This window comes from Heloderma suspectum, chromosome 3, assembly GCF_057233095.1.
Source record: "Heloderma suspectum isolate Gila_16-S chromosome 3, 16-S_ref, whole genome shotgun sequence".
Taxonomy (NCBI): Eukaryota; Metazoa; Chordata; class Lepidosauria; order Squamata; family Helodermatidae; genus Heloderma; species Heloderma suspectum.
This window is the reverse complement of record NC_139460.1, coordinates 211,859,288-211,874,969: the sequence shown is the minus strand read 5'-3', so window position 1 is coordinate 211,874,969 and position 15,682 is coordinate 211,859,288. Positions and strand designations below refer to the sequence as shown.

Genomic DNA, 15,682 nt, shown 5'->3' with positions numbered 1-15,682 from the left:
TTTCTTTCTTGCTTCTTCCTTTTCCTCCTGTTTTTTTTTCTTCTTTCTTTTTCATTATTGCTGTGTCCTCCTAAGAATACTGTATTGTTGGAAACTAGATAATGACTAGGTTGTGTTGGTACTGTTTATTTCATTTATAAAGATAAAAAATAGAACAAAAAGTATTTTCAAAAAAAGAATAAGGGGAGATGAGGAGCGGGGGGGGGAGGGAGGAAATGAGAGCAATTTATTCCAAGGAGCAGTTTCTTTTTTAGCCACTCTTGCCTTGCACCTCTGTGCTTTGATGAGAGACATGATCGAGGTACAGAAAGTAACCAGGAGTAAGCCAGGATTCCAGGTTAAAATATAGCAACAAACCACAGTTAAAGCAAGCCAACATTTGTAAACCAGCTTGAAACCATGATTTCACAGTGACCCTGCTCACACATAATCACAACCCATGGCTTGCTGAATCATGGGTTGTCGTTATGTCTGAATCTGGGACTCTGGGTTAACTGCGGATTGTTAACCACGAACAGCCCACAAAAAGAACCCATGGGTTGTTGGGTTGTGAACTGTGGGTTGCTCAAACCATGGGCTGTTGTAACGTCTGAACTCAGGATCATGGTTTGTGCGTGAGTTGTTTTGTCAGGCTAGAGGCAGCTCTTTGGTGTCACAAAGGTTCCTGAGATACAAACTGGGAGCCTGTGAGAGGGGTGGAACAAAACAACCCATGATGTGCTTGATTGTCCGGCAGCTGATTTGTGGGTTAACCCAACAAGCTATGGGTTGTTGTTACATACAAACAAGGTCACTGTATTTGTTGGCTGGTATGGGTTTAGATGTTCATACAAACCACGGTTAGGCTAAACAAATCCTGGCTTAGTGTTACGTGCAAACCAGGCCCACATGCCTCCTTGTGTATGCCTAACCATCTAGGAATGTTTAATAACAACGAGATCAAGACTGTGAGCCTAATTTAGGGCAACTAGGAGACTATTACAATATAAAGTCATCTTCCCAAGAAAGTATAAATATATTTCGGGCATATCACATTCATAATATCTGAAGTTCCCACCCATGTACCTTTCAGTTGGAGCAGCCCTACACAAAGCTGCAGTAAGATACTTGGGACTTACAAAAAAGTTCTGCCTTTGAACTGTTAAGATCTTGAATTCTTTTGTAATGAGAAATCTTTAATAACTATTTTTCTTCTTAGGCTATATTATATTTTGATGTTGATTTTTGGTTTTGGAAGAAGTTTGTATACAATAAAAGTGAAAAATAATTTTAAATATATTTTCCACTTTTAATTCTTGTTAGTACAGCAACATACTGGCCAATGGTTCTTTTGGTGAAGTGTATTAAAGCTAACTGGCAGACTAACCTGTTTTTTTATGTGCTTGTTGGAGGTGACCCTCTTTTAGTTCAGTTTTGTACCTGCAAATCTCATTTTGTATTTTTGTTTCTGATTGGCTTGACATGGTTAACACCTACATATTTAGTGTTTGTGGCATACCAATTTCCTAAAGGGTTACTTGATAGAGAATATCCTAAAGTGACTTCTCTGCTAGATTTAATTAATGTCTGGGACTTATTTTTTAGGCTGGTTGCAAGCCATCGGATATTGGGGTCATATCTCCATACAGACATCAGTTAAAGATAATAACTGACTTGATGACAAGCTCATACATCAATAAGGTAGAAGTAAATACTGTGGACAAGTACCAAGGAAGAGACAAAAGTATCATCATAGTGTCCTTTGTAAGGAATAACATTGATGGAAATGTGAGTAGACCTTAGTTTGCAATCAATGAGCAGTTCATCAACCCTGGAGCTGTGCAGCACAACACTTTTTGAAACTGAGGGAAGCTTTTTTTTTTCTTTTCAAAAGAAGTCCAGTCCAAATCCCATTGTGGGTAGGCACAATTCCTGGATATACCTGACTTTTATTGTTTTTGTTGCTTTCTTACATGTTAAAGATAAACCTCCAGGTTGCACCCCCCACCCCACCTCACCACTTGCTTGGAGGTGCTCTAGGCTTGTAGGGTTGCTTTACACGCTGACTTAATGCATGGTGAGCAGCGAGGTGTGTTGCTGGGTGAGACCCGACTCCCCCCATCAATGCATGTGGGGTTCTGTATGAATACCCCTGAGAGAAATACATTATTATTCCTTTTGTTGGTGGAGTGTGCAATGGAAAATGCAACTTGTTACTTTCTTATTGTCTCCAGCAGTATTTAACTATATTATCTGAAATATAAAACCTGATAATTTTACTTAAATATAAAATCTTAAATTCAGCTGTTTTTTCTTCTGACAGCTTGGAGAACTTCTGAAGGACTGGAGACGTCTTAATGTTGCCATTACAAGAGCTAAACATAAATTAATTATGGTGGGCTGTGTGCCATCCCTATGTCACTATCCTCCTCTAAAGAAGTTACTTTGCTATTTGAAGACAGAAGCTATGATATCCTTTTTCTGTACGTCTTTTGCCTATATGTGATTATGTTTGCCTCTATCCCTAACTATTTCCACTTGTAGTGTGGATCTTTTTGGATCATATACTATAATGACTCCCCACGTGAATGCATCTCTTTCCATACGTTTGAATGGTTTGGATAACCCATACTAAAGGCAAGCATGTAATGGACAACTGTATTTGAAAAAGACGCTTGAATCAGTTATTCTCAACCAAGAAGACCATTTTAGCATTGTCTACCTTTCATCTTAATACTCCTTCTGGGAAGCTTAGAATTACCACTGAATGTTTCAAATATTGGATCTAGAGGAACGTTAAACACTGAACAGTGATATAGGTACCACTGTAAGTGCTGATTACAGCACTAAACCTATGGTGTGAATTCACCCTAAATCTCCATTTAGGATGCAATCTTATGCATAGTTACCTGGGGGTAAGCTCAATTCAACATGGTGGAATTTACCTCTGAGTAAAGATGCTAAGGTTTAATGATGACTTTTTAAATTCAGTGAAAACGTGGCTAAATTGTAAAAAGTTACTGACCTTCAGCCCCATCCTCCACTTCCCCACCTTCTCTTCTGTGCTGCAGAGGGCTAAGGGGTTGCTACTGAAGGGAGGAATCAGTTTCTCTTTGGCCTTGCAGATTTATTTATTACATTACTTTAGCATCTCCCGCCCTTCTCAGCAGGCAGAGAGCACCCAAACAGCCGGAGTGTGGCCATAAAGGAAAGTGGCAGCAACTCTGGCCACAGTAAGATCTGCCTGAGTGACATGGGCCCTGCAGTATCACAGACTCCCAGAGTCTGAAAGCGACCTCAGGCAGGCAAGCCACTGCTACTGCCATGGGCCTTCCCAACTCCTGCCCCCACCACAGGGTAAGGAAGGGAAGTGAGACCAGCGCAGATCAGCAGAATCGAGCAATAGGTCAGAGAAGGCCCGTAAATCCTGCAGTGGTTTTGGCGCCAAACCAGAATGAGGCAGGGGTGAGTAGTCCAGCTCCTCCCACCCAAAACCAGCGATTGTTCAGTCAGGAATCCCTCCCGGAGTTCCTAGACTGGGTCAATGAATTAATGTCTCATGAAATCCAGGGGGCCTTAGCAAAGACTGGGGGGAGGGGGGCTATCCCACCTCCTGCTAAATCCAAGTCCCCTTCCAAAAAGCCTAAGGGAAAATGAAAGTAATCCAAGCCAAGGGGTAGATCCAGACACAAATGTAAATGGACTACCAGATCCCCTTCCAGGGACTCCTCATCAGATTCTCAGTCTTCTACTCCTCACCATGCGTCTAATTTGTCCCTGGCCTGAGTCAGATCATCCTTCCAAAAAATGTAAATGTCAGGAAAAGAACAAACCAAAGGGGAACAGGAAGCATGGCAAGAGGGGACCAAATAAAAGCCACAAATAGCAGTCAGCCTTCGGGGGATTTCACAGCTCAAGAGTCAGGGGAATTGTCGCAGGAGGAAACCTTGCCCAAACAAGTACACCTTTTTCCACTGGAGGTTTTTTCCCACCCTGTTGGCTAAGGTTCACAGGGTGCTGAATATTAATGATGATCAGGTGAAGCCAGGGGAACCCTCTTCCTCAGGTTCTAATCCAGCTGACACAATTTTTCCTTCAAGGACTCTTAAGTCTCTCCCTGTTCCTTTGCCAGATTCCTTCCACCAGGTCTGGAAAGCTGAATGGGCCAACTTGGGCTCCAGATGCCCACTGTGGACGCCCCAGTGGCAACCCTTTCATCTATGGTGATCCCTTCCTTTGGGAGAAGGTTGGCCAAAGGGCCATGCAATGAGAGAGTGGAAGCAGCCTTGCACAGGGGATTTGAAGCCTTAGTGGCACTTCCAGAACTTTGGCAACCAATTCTGTCTTCGGCCACGCCACCTACGTGTGGACAAATTAGCTGGCAGGTTTAGATTATGTTCCAAAACAGGTCAAGAATGGTCTAAAGAAAATTTCTCTTTCTGCAGCATTTCTAGCAGACTCTTCCCTGGATGCGATCCAGTTTGGGGCTAGTTCCATGGTAGCTAACCCAGTGGGCAGACGAAATATGTGGTTATGCAACTGGGATGTGGTTCCCGGTTCCCAAGCATGGTTAGCTGTTAAGCCTTTTGCCGGGAACAAGCTATCTGGAGATACCCTGGGTGCTTATCTTATGGAAATCAAGGATTAGAAACAGGCAGTGCCTACAGCAAAGGAAGTAGAAAGGTGCTCCAGACTGACACAGTCCTTTCACTACAACAAGCAGACGTCTAAGCAATTTCATTCTGTGGGATCCAGATCCAAATAGAATAGAGGATTCATGGACAGGAGAGCTACCCAGCAGTCTTCCAGCCATTTCACCAAAGAGTTGAAAAAAGCCTCCACAGCATGATGCCAGGACTTGGGGCCAAATTGGGGGACAGTTGTTGGACTTTGTCCAGGAACGGTTCCAGATCACTTTAGATTGTTGGGTCAGGGACACTGTCTCTCAGGGCTATTGCCTAGAGTTCTCCCAGATGCCCCAGGACAAGTTTATCTCAGTGCCAAATGCAAAAAAGCCGGAAAAACATTTGAAATTCCTCAAAGCTATTCAGCATCTGAAGCTGGAAAAACATTTGAGATTCCCCTGAATAGAACCTGTCTCACAATCCCAAGCCAGTTTAGGTGTATACTCAGATTTCTTCACGTCTCAGTTCCAAATGTTTCTGACGGAGGAGAGACAGCCCAAAATTTTGCAACTGGCCAGTTCTGTCAGAGCAGAGTTGGTTTCGAACCTTGTGACCCTGGCCAAACTGATGGGCATGATGGTGTCATGCCAGATCTGGTGAATTGGTCTCGTTTTTATTCCAGGGAGTTACAGAGAGTGCTTCTCCCCTTCCAACTTCAGATAGCCAGTCATGTGTCCTTACTGATTTCGCTGTCAACACAGGTCAGCCAAGAGCTGGATTGGTGGCTGCTTCCAGGCAGATTGCAAGATGGAATGAGTCTGGAGGAACGGGACAGGTTTGTACTCACCACAGATGCCAGTCTGTATGGCTGGAGTGACTCAGGGCACTTGGTCTATTAAATAAGGATGACAAAATGATAACAGATGACAAGGAAAAGGCAGAAGTGCTCAATTCCTACTTTGGCTCAGTCTTCTCCCAAAAGGGGGTCTATGAGTCCCCTGGCAAAGATGAAGTACAGGCTGAAGGGGCAGAATTGCAGCTTGAGATAGGCGTATGGTCAAGGAACACCTAATTACTTTGAATGAGTTCAAATCTCCAGGGCCAGATGAACTGCACCCTAGAGTAATAAAGGAACTGGCAGAAGAACTCTCAGAACCACTGTCTATTCTCTTTGAGAAATCATGGAGGACGGGTGAAGTCTCAGATGACTGGAGGAGGGCTAACATTGTCCCTATCTTCAAAAAGGGTAAAAAGGAGGAACCTGGGAACTACAGACCAGTCAGTCTGACATCAATCCCTGGGGAAATTCTGGAGCAGATTCTAAAGCAATCCATCTGTAAGCACCTTGAAGACAATGCAGTGATTACTCGAAGCCAACATGGACTTATCAAGAACAAATCCTGCTGGACTAATCTGATCTCATTTTTTGATCAGGTAATCTCCCTTGTAGACTGTGGGAATGTTGTGGACATAATATACCTCGACTTCAGCAAAACTTTTGACAAAGTGCCCCATGATATCCTGATGAGCAAACTAGCTCAAAGCGGGCCAGATGAAACAACGATCCGGTGGATCCACAGTTGGCTACAGAATCGGACTCAAAGAGTGCTTATCAATGGGATCTTCTCAAACTGGGGAGAGGTAATGAGTGGGGTACCACAGGGCTCAGTCCTGGGCCCAGTGCTCTTCAACATTTTTATTAATGACTTGGAGGAGGAGGTGCAGGGAATGCTTATCACATTTGCAGATGACACAAAACTGGGCGGGATAGCCAATACCCTGGAAGACAGAAACAGAATTCAGAGCGATCTTGATAGGCTGGAGCGCTGGGCAGAAAACAACAGAATGAAATGTAATAGGGATAAATGCCAAGTCCTGCACCTAGGAAAAATAAAACAAATACACAGTTACAAGATGGGGGATACGTGGCTCAACAACACTACAAGTGAGAAGGATCTTGGAATTGTTGTCGACCACAAGCTGAATATGAGCCAACAATGTGATGTGGCTGCAAAAAAGGCAAATGCTATTTTGGGCTGCATTAATAGAAGTATAGCTTCCAAATCATATGAAGTACTAGTTCCCCTCTATTCAGCACTGGTTAGGCCCCATCTGGAGTACTGTGTCCAGTTCTGGGCGCTACACTTTAAGAAGGATGCAGACAAACTGGAGAGGGTTCAGAGGAGGGCAACAAAGATGATCAGGGGACTGGAACCAAAGCCCTGTGAGGAGAGACTGAAAGAACTGGGCCTGTTTAGCCTTGAGAAGAGAAGACTGAGGGGAGATAGGATAGCGCTCTTCAAGTACTTGAAAGGTTGTCACAGAGAAGAAGGCCAGGATCTCTTCTCCATCATCCCAGAGTGCAGGACATGGAATAATGGGCTCAAGTTACAGGAAGCAAGATTCTGGCTGAACATCAGGAAAAACTTCCTGACTGTTAGAGCAATATGACAATGGAACCAAGGGAGGTACCTAGGGAGGTAGCGGGCTCTCTCACACTAGAGGCAGTCAAGATGAAGCTGGACAGCCATCTGTCAGGGATGCTTTGACTTAGATTCCTGCGTTGAGCAGGGGGTTGGACTCGATGGTCTTATAGGCCCCTTCCAACCCTACTATTCTATGATTATGGTCCCAGATTGAAACCAAAAGGAGTATCAACTGGATGGAGCTCTGGGCAGTCAGGTTGGCACTGCAGGAGTTCAGTACTGAAGTGGAGGAAAAACATGTCCTCATCTGGACGGACAATGTCTTGGTCAAAGTTTATGTGAACCTACAGGATGGATTGAAGTCCAGATTGCTCCACAAAGAACAGAGCTGTTCAGGTGAGTAGAGAGACACCTTTTGTCCATCGAGCAGAACAGCTGGCCAGAATGGAGTATGTGATGGCAGATTGGCTCAGCTGGACTTCCATTCAAGAGTCAGTGGAGACTCAATCCCTGAGTGTTTCGCATGGTGATCCGGTGCTTTTGTCAACCAGTTGGGGACCTATTCGCAAGTCCAAAGAATCTGCAAGTTCCCCTTTTCATGTTAAGGTTGTCATGTCCAGAGGTGCAAGGCACAGACGCTGTGCTGGAGGTGTGGTCAAAGGGTATTCTATATGCCTTACCGCCTATACCTCTGCCACGAGAAATGAGCAGGAGAGAAGGTGATCCTCATTTCCCCGTATTGAGTCAGGCGCCTGTGTTTTCCAGCTCTGTTGGAATTAGCAGGGGTGAATTTTTGGAGGCTTCTATGCAGGAAACCTATGTTATCACAAGGCCCTATTCTTCACCTACAGCCAGATCTCAACTAAGAGCTTGGAAGCTGAAGGGTGCTGGGTGAGGCAGCTGAGTTATTGACGATACTCCTGCATCTAGAAAAGATTCTACTAAGTGGGCCCACACATGGAAAATCAATCCTGGTGTGCAAGAGGCAGCCTCCTGTGCTGGTGAAAGTGAAGGTTGTTTTAGAGTTTTATAGGATGGTCTTGCTAATGGCCTTAGTGCTAATACTATCAAGTGCCAACCTGCAGCACTGAATAGCATTCTGGGGTGTAAAGAAGGGGTCCTTTTCTTTCCATCCACATTTCAAGTATTTTTTTTTTGTGCAGGGTTGCCCTTCTGAGTCCTCCTACATAGGTTCCCTACTTGGAATTTAAATTGGGTCCTGCTCTTATGGGTCCTCCTCTTGAGCTAATAGCTACTTGTGAACTAAAACTGATTACCCTCAAAACTGTTTTTCTGGTGGCCATCCCACCTGGTAGGTGGGTTTCTGAATTGGGGGCTCTCTCTTCTGATCTACAGTTGTGTACATTCCATTTGATATGGTGATCCTGAGGCTGGATCCCTCCTGGGTGCCCAAGGTGAATTACTTGTTCCATAGGTCGCAAGAGGCTTTACCAACTTTCTGCCCACATCCGTCACATTCTCAGGAACACAACTAACATTGGTTGGATGTGCACAGAGCATTTTGTTTTTGTTTGGATACTTCTGAGCTCCAGAAAAGTGAGGCTCTGTTGGTGGCATTTCAGGGAAAATCTCTGGGGAATGAAGTGTTCAGTCCTTCCATTTCCAGTGGTTTCAGGAGTGTATAGTCCAGGCATATCAGATCCTGGGTAAGAGGCTGCCAGAAGGGATTACTGCTCATTCCCTTCGCAGGGTGGCAGCCACAGCTGGTTTTGGGGGGTAATTCTCCCATAGAGGACATTTGTAGGGCAGCCACATAGGCTTCAGTGCATACATTTCAAAACACAGTAAAACTGACAAGTTTGCTTCTGCATTAGCAGCTTTTGGCCGTAAGGTCCTGCACGGGCTAGTGATGTAGGCACTGATCCTTGGAAGCCCACCCTATGTGATTAGTGGCTCTGTTATATCCCAAGGAGAGAAATGCCCTTCATGAGGCTCAGGAGAAAACAAATTTTCTTACCGTGAATTTCTGTTCTTGGAGCATCACTGAAGGCATTATGCCTGTCTCTTGTCTCTTCACGGATTTTTCAGTAAATTAGAGGCTTCTGCCAGTGCCCTACATGACTGTGGGAGGTGGTAGACAGGACTTCCTGGGCACATTCTGTGGTGCCATGTTCCTGTTCGTTCCTTGCTCTGTGTGTTTCTCTGTGCCTTAGTACAGGTTGCTCACTATTTGTTTTTTAAGATACAGTAGCAGTTTAGTTTTTTCCAGCAATGTCTGGTGGTCTCTGTCACTGTTTTCAGCAAGGGGTTGAGGGGTGGTTCTTGCTTTTCCAGTCTGGTCTGGGGAACCTGGAGAGCTTCTTCCCCTGGAGGGAACATTTTTGTTAGATGACCCTGCCTACGTGCTCCAGGAGGAGGAACCATCCCAAAGTGAGGAATGCCCTCCATGATGCTCGGAGAACAGAAATTCACAGTAACAAAATTTCTGTTGTATTTTTTCTCTATCACATGTATTGCAAAATGCATTTTCCTTAATGTCTCTTACATTTTCAGTATTCCATTAGGATCATATGAAAGTGTCTTTCGTTGTAACCTCCTATGACAAGGGGACATCAAGGGGAAAATCTTCATTTGTGTGCTGTGAAACTGTTAACTACAATTGAAGGTGCTATATTGTCAAACAGATTTAACTTCAGTCTGTTTTTGTACACACTAATAACTCTTTATGTAGCTCTTTAAAAGTTGGCCATTTTAAAATCAGATCATTGACAATTACCACATTGCAAGCAAACACATTTATATTTTGGAGGTTTAAAATGGTTGCTTTTATTCTGTTCTGGTGAATAGTGTCTGTCTATGTGATCTAGCTAAAGTTGAGCACTTTGGATTCACATTGATAATGATGGTATGTGGAGGGGACAAGACTTCAAGACAAGCGTAGTTCTCTCAGTGGGAAATCATTGGAATTTCCAAGTGCTCAATCATGGCTGGATTGTGCCCCCTAGACATGTAAGGGATAAGATCTTCTTTGATAAGGATTACAAATTTGATGTTCTGTTTTTCACCTGTCACTTGTGTTTGAATGGCAATACATGTAGGGCATAATCCTATGCATGTTTAGACAGAAAAAAAGTCTGATAATTCCTAGCATTTTCCAGCCAGCCATGCTGGCTAGAGAATGCTGGGAGCTGTAGGACTTTTTCTGTCTAAACATGCATAGGATTGTGCCCTTAGGGGCATAGAATTTAATACGTGTGTAGTCTTACAACTTAATGAAGACTCTTGCCTTACTGTTGAAACTTCACACATGAATACCAAATTCTACAAAGGTTTTCTCCCTATATGCCATTCAATAAACTTTCCTGATTTTTTTCTATTTTTTTTCTAAAGAGTGGCTAATTTTTAGTAAGAAAGAACTTCCAAAACGGTGTTCCTTTTGCAATGCCATAACTTGATGTAATTGTCTGGGGAGACAGAATTGCAAATTTACTATATATTCTAGTCACCTACTGACACCCTAATTTAAAGCAGCATAGAGATTCACTTTTCTGTGTTTTAGAAATATCCTGTAAAATCAAATATCTCAAGCTTGATACTTCTAACTTAGATTTGTACCCATTATTGCATTGGCATCCTTTTTGTACATATTACGTATAAACTTTTGTGCCTCTGATGTGCAGAGTTCTTAAACTCTCACCTGTTTTGTAGCATATGTAATAAAATGTTTGCTATACATTTGCATTACTAGGATGAATGTTTTAACTAAATGTGTCGATTTCATTTTCATCTAACCCTAAACTATAAATGTATTAGAACTATCAAACATTTAAACCTCATTTGTAAATAGCTGCCACCCTGGTTGCTTATGGCAAGTAAAAATTGCCTCCAGACAACCAAGTTAGGAAGCTTTTGTAAAAAGGAAGTTCATAATTTGCAATTTACCGACAACCTAGAACAAGACATACAAACCAACACTGGCATGTGGACTACTGATTTCTGTGGGCTTATTTTAAAATCAGTTATACTGACTACCAATATACCAACCCCAGCTGTGTCAGCAGTACTATGTCGGTTGGGTGGGGGCGTATGGAGAGCAAAAAGGCTGAAGTGGGTTAAAAATGGCAACAGCTTTTATTGGTTACAATTCAAAGAATTTGTGGCATAGGGCAAGGATCCAGTCATCATGCAACCCAACTACGGACTGATACTGTCATCCCAACCCACATGCTGGAGTCTTGTAGATGGGAGAGGAAGGAATCCTGGGCCCACCCCAGCATGAACCAATAACATGGATGCCTCCTGCAACCTCGATATGTGGTAGGCATGCCAGTTTCCGTGCAAGGCCAAGCCACACCACCACTTACCCCAACACAAAGTGGCCCAATCCTAACACAGCCAGGCAAAGTTGGAATGGAAACAATCACCTGAGTGACAAAGGACCAGATGCCCCAAAGTATAGCAAATTGGACTTAAAGCAATTAAGTAGTCTTGCTTTGAGGAAGGCCCCCCCCCCACACACACACACACACGCGTGCACTGCTGGGACCAATTGCACATGTGGATAAGTAGCAAGGTGATAGTACAAATTTGGGAAGAGTAAGCAGGGAGGTTGGTGACAACAAAGCCAAACCTGCATGCCAGGCCTATTTATGGCCTGGAGATGGACCAGAAGGAGAAGGTTCTTGCTTTTGCCTGATAAGTGGCTCCTGGGTAGGATCCTAGCCCTAAGCAGCTGCACAACTACCAAAACACACCAAGCAGCTGGCTTCACTGCTCTCCTCTAGTCATCTATAGCAGGGGTCCCCAATCCCCAGGCCACAGACCGGTACTGGTCTGTGGCCTGTTAGGGGCCGGGCCACAGTAGGGGTGTGGGAACCCCACCTTACCTTGGGTCCATGGGGGGGGAGGCGATCCGTCCACCCCCCCGAATCCTCGCTGGCCCTGGCCAGCTCTGCTCCGCAGCGAGTCCGCAGAGCTGCCAGCTCGCTCCGGCCCTGTTCTTTGCAGTAATAGTCTATTACTGCAAAGAACAGGAACGCAAATGGTGTCTGCATTTGCATCCCAGCGGCCGGAAGTCCTCCCCTGGCCGAAGCCAGTCAGCAGCTCCACGGACCCAAGGTAAGGGGGGTTCCCACAGCCCTACTGCGGCCTGGTCCCATCCCCCCCCCCCCCGATCCATGGAAAAATTTCCTTCCACAGACGGGTCCCTGGTCCCAAAAAGGTTGGGGACTGCTGATCTATAGGATTGTGCTGTTAGTGTAATTGCTTTATGTAGTGTTAAATTTTATTTAGCTTTGAGTCAATGGATTGGCAGGATGTACATTAAATAAACATTCCACTGAAAGCAGTAGGGAGGGGTTCTACATAATACTTAGGTTCTGGGTGCCAAGTAGTCCTACATTTCAGACAGAGCCACATTAGTTTGTTGTGTTTTTCTTTCTCACTGGTTTAGCCTAATACTGTAAAATACTGTATCAACATTGTGTGTCATTTCCCTTTTTGCTCTTCTGATTCATATAGTAAACCAGTGCACACACTTGGTTCTGAAGGTCCATTAAGAGCAGGGGTGGGCAAAGGCAGATCTCCAGATTTTTGGGACTTCCTCCCAGAAGCCTCTGCCAGCATGGCCAATGGTCAGGATTGCTGGGAATTGAAGTCCAAAACATCTGGAGATCAACTTTCTGTCCATCCCTGGTTTATGGTACTTCTGTGCCTAATGTGCTATAGTGGTTAAAGTATTAAGCTAGGACTGAGGAAATTCAAGTTCAAATCCCTATTCATCTGTAGAGCTCATCAGGCGAGCTTGGGCCAGGTCCTATCGCTCAGCCTGTACCTATCATCACAAAGTTGTGAGGGTAAAATGGAAGAAACCATATATGGTGCCTTAAGCTCCCTGGAGGAAAGGTGACATAAATGTAATAAATATTTAACAGCTCAATTTTTTTAGCAAGAGGGATCTTTCTGGATGGGGAGTGCAAACCGTAAGAACTTGTCCACTGGGCTGTCATTCTCATCTGCTAGAAAGTTTAGAACTGCTTGGAGGGGCATGTTCTTTCAAGTGGTCTCTTATTCAGGGACTCAGCCATATTACAGGACATGATGCTGTTGGACCAGTCACTAGATCATGGGTGGGAAGCTTTTTTTTGCCCCAGGGCTGGATACCAGTTTGGAGAAACAATATATTACTGGCATATACTTGATGAATCTAGTGACTAGATTCATTAATTATCTGCCAGTAATATATCTGTTTTTAACTTGAAACTAATGAACCTCTCTGAACAGGGAAACTGGATTGCCTGGTTATGGCAATACCAGGAAGAAGTTCATTGCTGATGTGTCCTGTATTCAAGAGAGAGAGAGAGAGAGTGTGTGTGTGTGTGTGTGTGTGTGTGTGTGGGGAGGTGGGAGGTATTACGGCTCTGTATGTGTATAATGTTTCTGTTATAGTAGTGTGGAAAGAGGCACATAAAATGGGCTCCTATTTTTATGGGAGACACTTAAAAGGGGTTGGAAACGGGAAGATCAAGATGCTTAATATGTTTCAAAATCCTTTTCATGTATCAATTCAGACCATACAAAGGTGTAAAGTAGGAGGAATTCCTCTAAATTTGTAAAGACAAGGAAGCTTATATGAAGTAATTATAGAATCAGTAAGAATTCTGTCTAAAATGATGTATTTCATGCAGCAAATGCACACAGGCCGAATTGTGTTTTACGTTGTTCCATGATTAGGGATAATTCTCCAAAATAAATTAGAAACAGGATTTCCACGCCCACCCCATGTGTTAAAGATACTGTTGCGGAGGGAACTGGTCATAACTATTAAGGACAAGAAATTACTTTTGTTGAGAGAGGAGATGGTAGAAGTCACATAAAGGCTTGGGCTCTGCATTAATTAATACAACTTGGCTGTTCACTCTCCTTACTTACAAAGACTGAAAAGTTTTAAAACATTGCAGGTAGCTATGCTGGTCCACTAAAGGAGGGAAAAAATCAACATGTGCCCACTGCTTTGTGATATTTTAGTTGGTCCTAACTACCATTGTTTTTGAAAAAGAGTAGAGCCCCCTAATTTTTCTCCAAAGGTATGTACTGAAACCTGGAATCTAAGATCTATGAGCCAGGGCAAATTGGATGTGGTTACTGGGGAGATGTCAAGATTAAATATAGACATTTTGGGTGTCAGTGAACTGAAATGAACTGGAATCAGCCACTTCACATCAGATGACCACCAGATCTACTACTGTGGACAAGAGGACCACAGAGGAAATAGAGTAGCCTTCATAAAAATAAAGTGGCTAAAGCAGTGCTTAGATATAATCCAAAAAACGATAGAATTATCTCAATTCAAATTCAGGGTAAGCCATTTAACACCACAGTGATCCAAATATACGCCCCAACCACAGATGCTGAAGAAGCAGAAGTAGATCAGTTCTATGGGGATCTGCGGCACCTACTGGATAGTACGCCAAAAAAAGATGTTATTTTCCTTACAGGAGACTGGAATGCTAAGGTGGGTAGTCAAACGACACCTGGAATTACAGGCAAGCATGGTCTGGGAGAACAAAATGAAGTAGGACATAGGCTGATAGAATTTTGCCAAGACAACTCACTGTGCATAACAAACACTCTCTTCCAACAACCTAAAAGACAACTTTATACATGGACTTCACCAGAAGGTGGACACCAAAATCAGATTGACTACATCCTTTGTAGCCAAAGGTGGCGGACATCTATGCAGTTGGTAAAAACAAGACCTGGAGCTGACTGTAGTTCAGATCACGAACTTCTTATTGCACAATTTAGAATCAGACTAAAGAGAATAGGGAAGACCCACAGATCAGTTAGATATGAGCTCACTAATATTCCTGATGAATATGCAGTGGAGGTGAAGAATAGATTTAAGGGACTAGATTTAGTAGATAGGGTCCCGGAAGAACTATGGACAGAAGTTCGCAACATTGTTCAGGAGGCGGCAACAAAAAACATCCCAAAGAAAAAACCAAGAAGGCAAGATGGCTGTCTGCTGATATGCTGGAAGTAGCCCAAGAAAGAAGGAAAGCAAAAGGCAACAGTGAAAGGGGCAGATATGCCCAATTAAATGCAAAAATCCAGAGGTTAGCCAGAAGAGAAGGAATTATTTTTAAACAAGCAATGCGCGGAAGTGGAAGAAGATAATAGAATAGGAAGGACAAGAGACCACTTCCCGAAAATTAGAAACATCGGAGGTAAATTCCAGGCAAAAATGGGTGTGATCAAAAACAAAGATGGCAAGGACCTAACAGAAGCAGATCAAGAAAAGGTGGCAAGAATATACGGAAGATCTGTATAGGAAGGATAATAATATTGGGGATAGATTTGACAGTGTGGTCAGTGAGTTAGACCAGACATCCTGAAGAGTGAGGTTGAATGGGCCTTAAGAAGCATTGCTAATAACAAGGCAGCAGGAGATGATGGTATCCCAGCTGAACTGTTTAAAATCTTGCAAGATGATGCTGTCAAGGTGATGCATGCCATATGCCAGCAAATTTGGAAAACACAAGAATGGCCATCAGATTGGAAAAAATCAACTTATATCCCCATACCAAAAAACGGAAACACTAAAGAATGTTCAAACTATCGAACAGTGGCACTTATTTCACATACCAGTAAGGTAATGCTCAAGATCTTGCAAGGTAGACTCCAGCAATT

At 43.6% G+C, this 15,682-nt stretch overlaps 1 protein-coding gene across 4 annotated transcripts in view; it reads left to right on the top strand.

Moving 5' to 3' along the window:
- The window catches only part of DNA2 (DNA replication helicase/nuclease 2), a 44,442-nt gene extending 33,610 nt beyond the window's left edge, over positions 1 to 10,832 (top strand). For 2 of the 4 annotated variants that reach the window (XM_084845425.1, XM_084845424.1), the window contains 3 exons: positions 1,585 to 1,767; positions 2,303 to 2,449; positions 9,537 to 10,832. In XM_084845425.1, coding sequence (XP_084701551.1) covers positions 1,585 to 1,767; positions 2,303 to 2,449; positions 9,537 to 9,593 — 387 coding nt within the window. In that variant the 3' untranslated portion in view covers positions 9,594 to 10,832. Of the gene's footprint in view, positions 1 to 1,584; positions 1,768 to 2,302; positions 2,450 to 9,536 lie in introns of those variants that run through there. The other 2 variants (XR_014789357.1, XR_014789356.1) reach the window with 1 other exon arrangement.
- Positions 10,833 to 15,682: the final 4,850 nt, after the last annotated feature.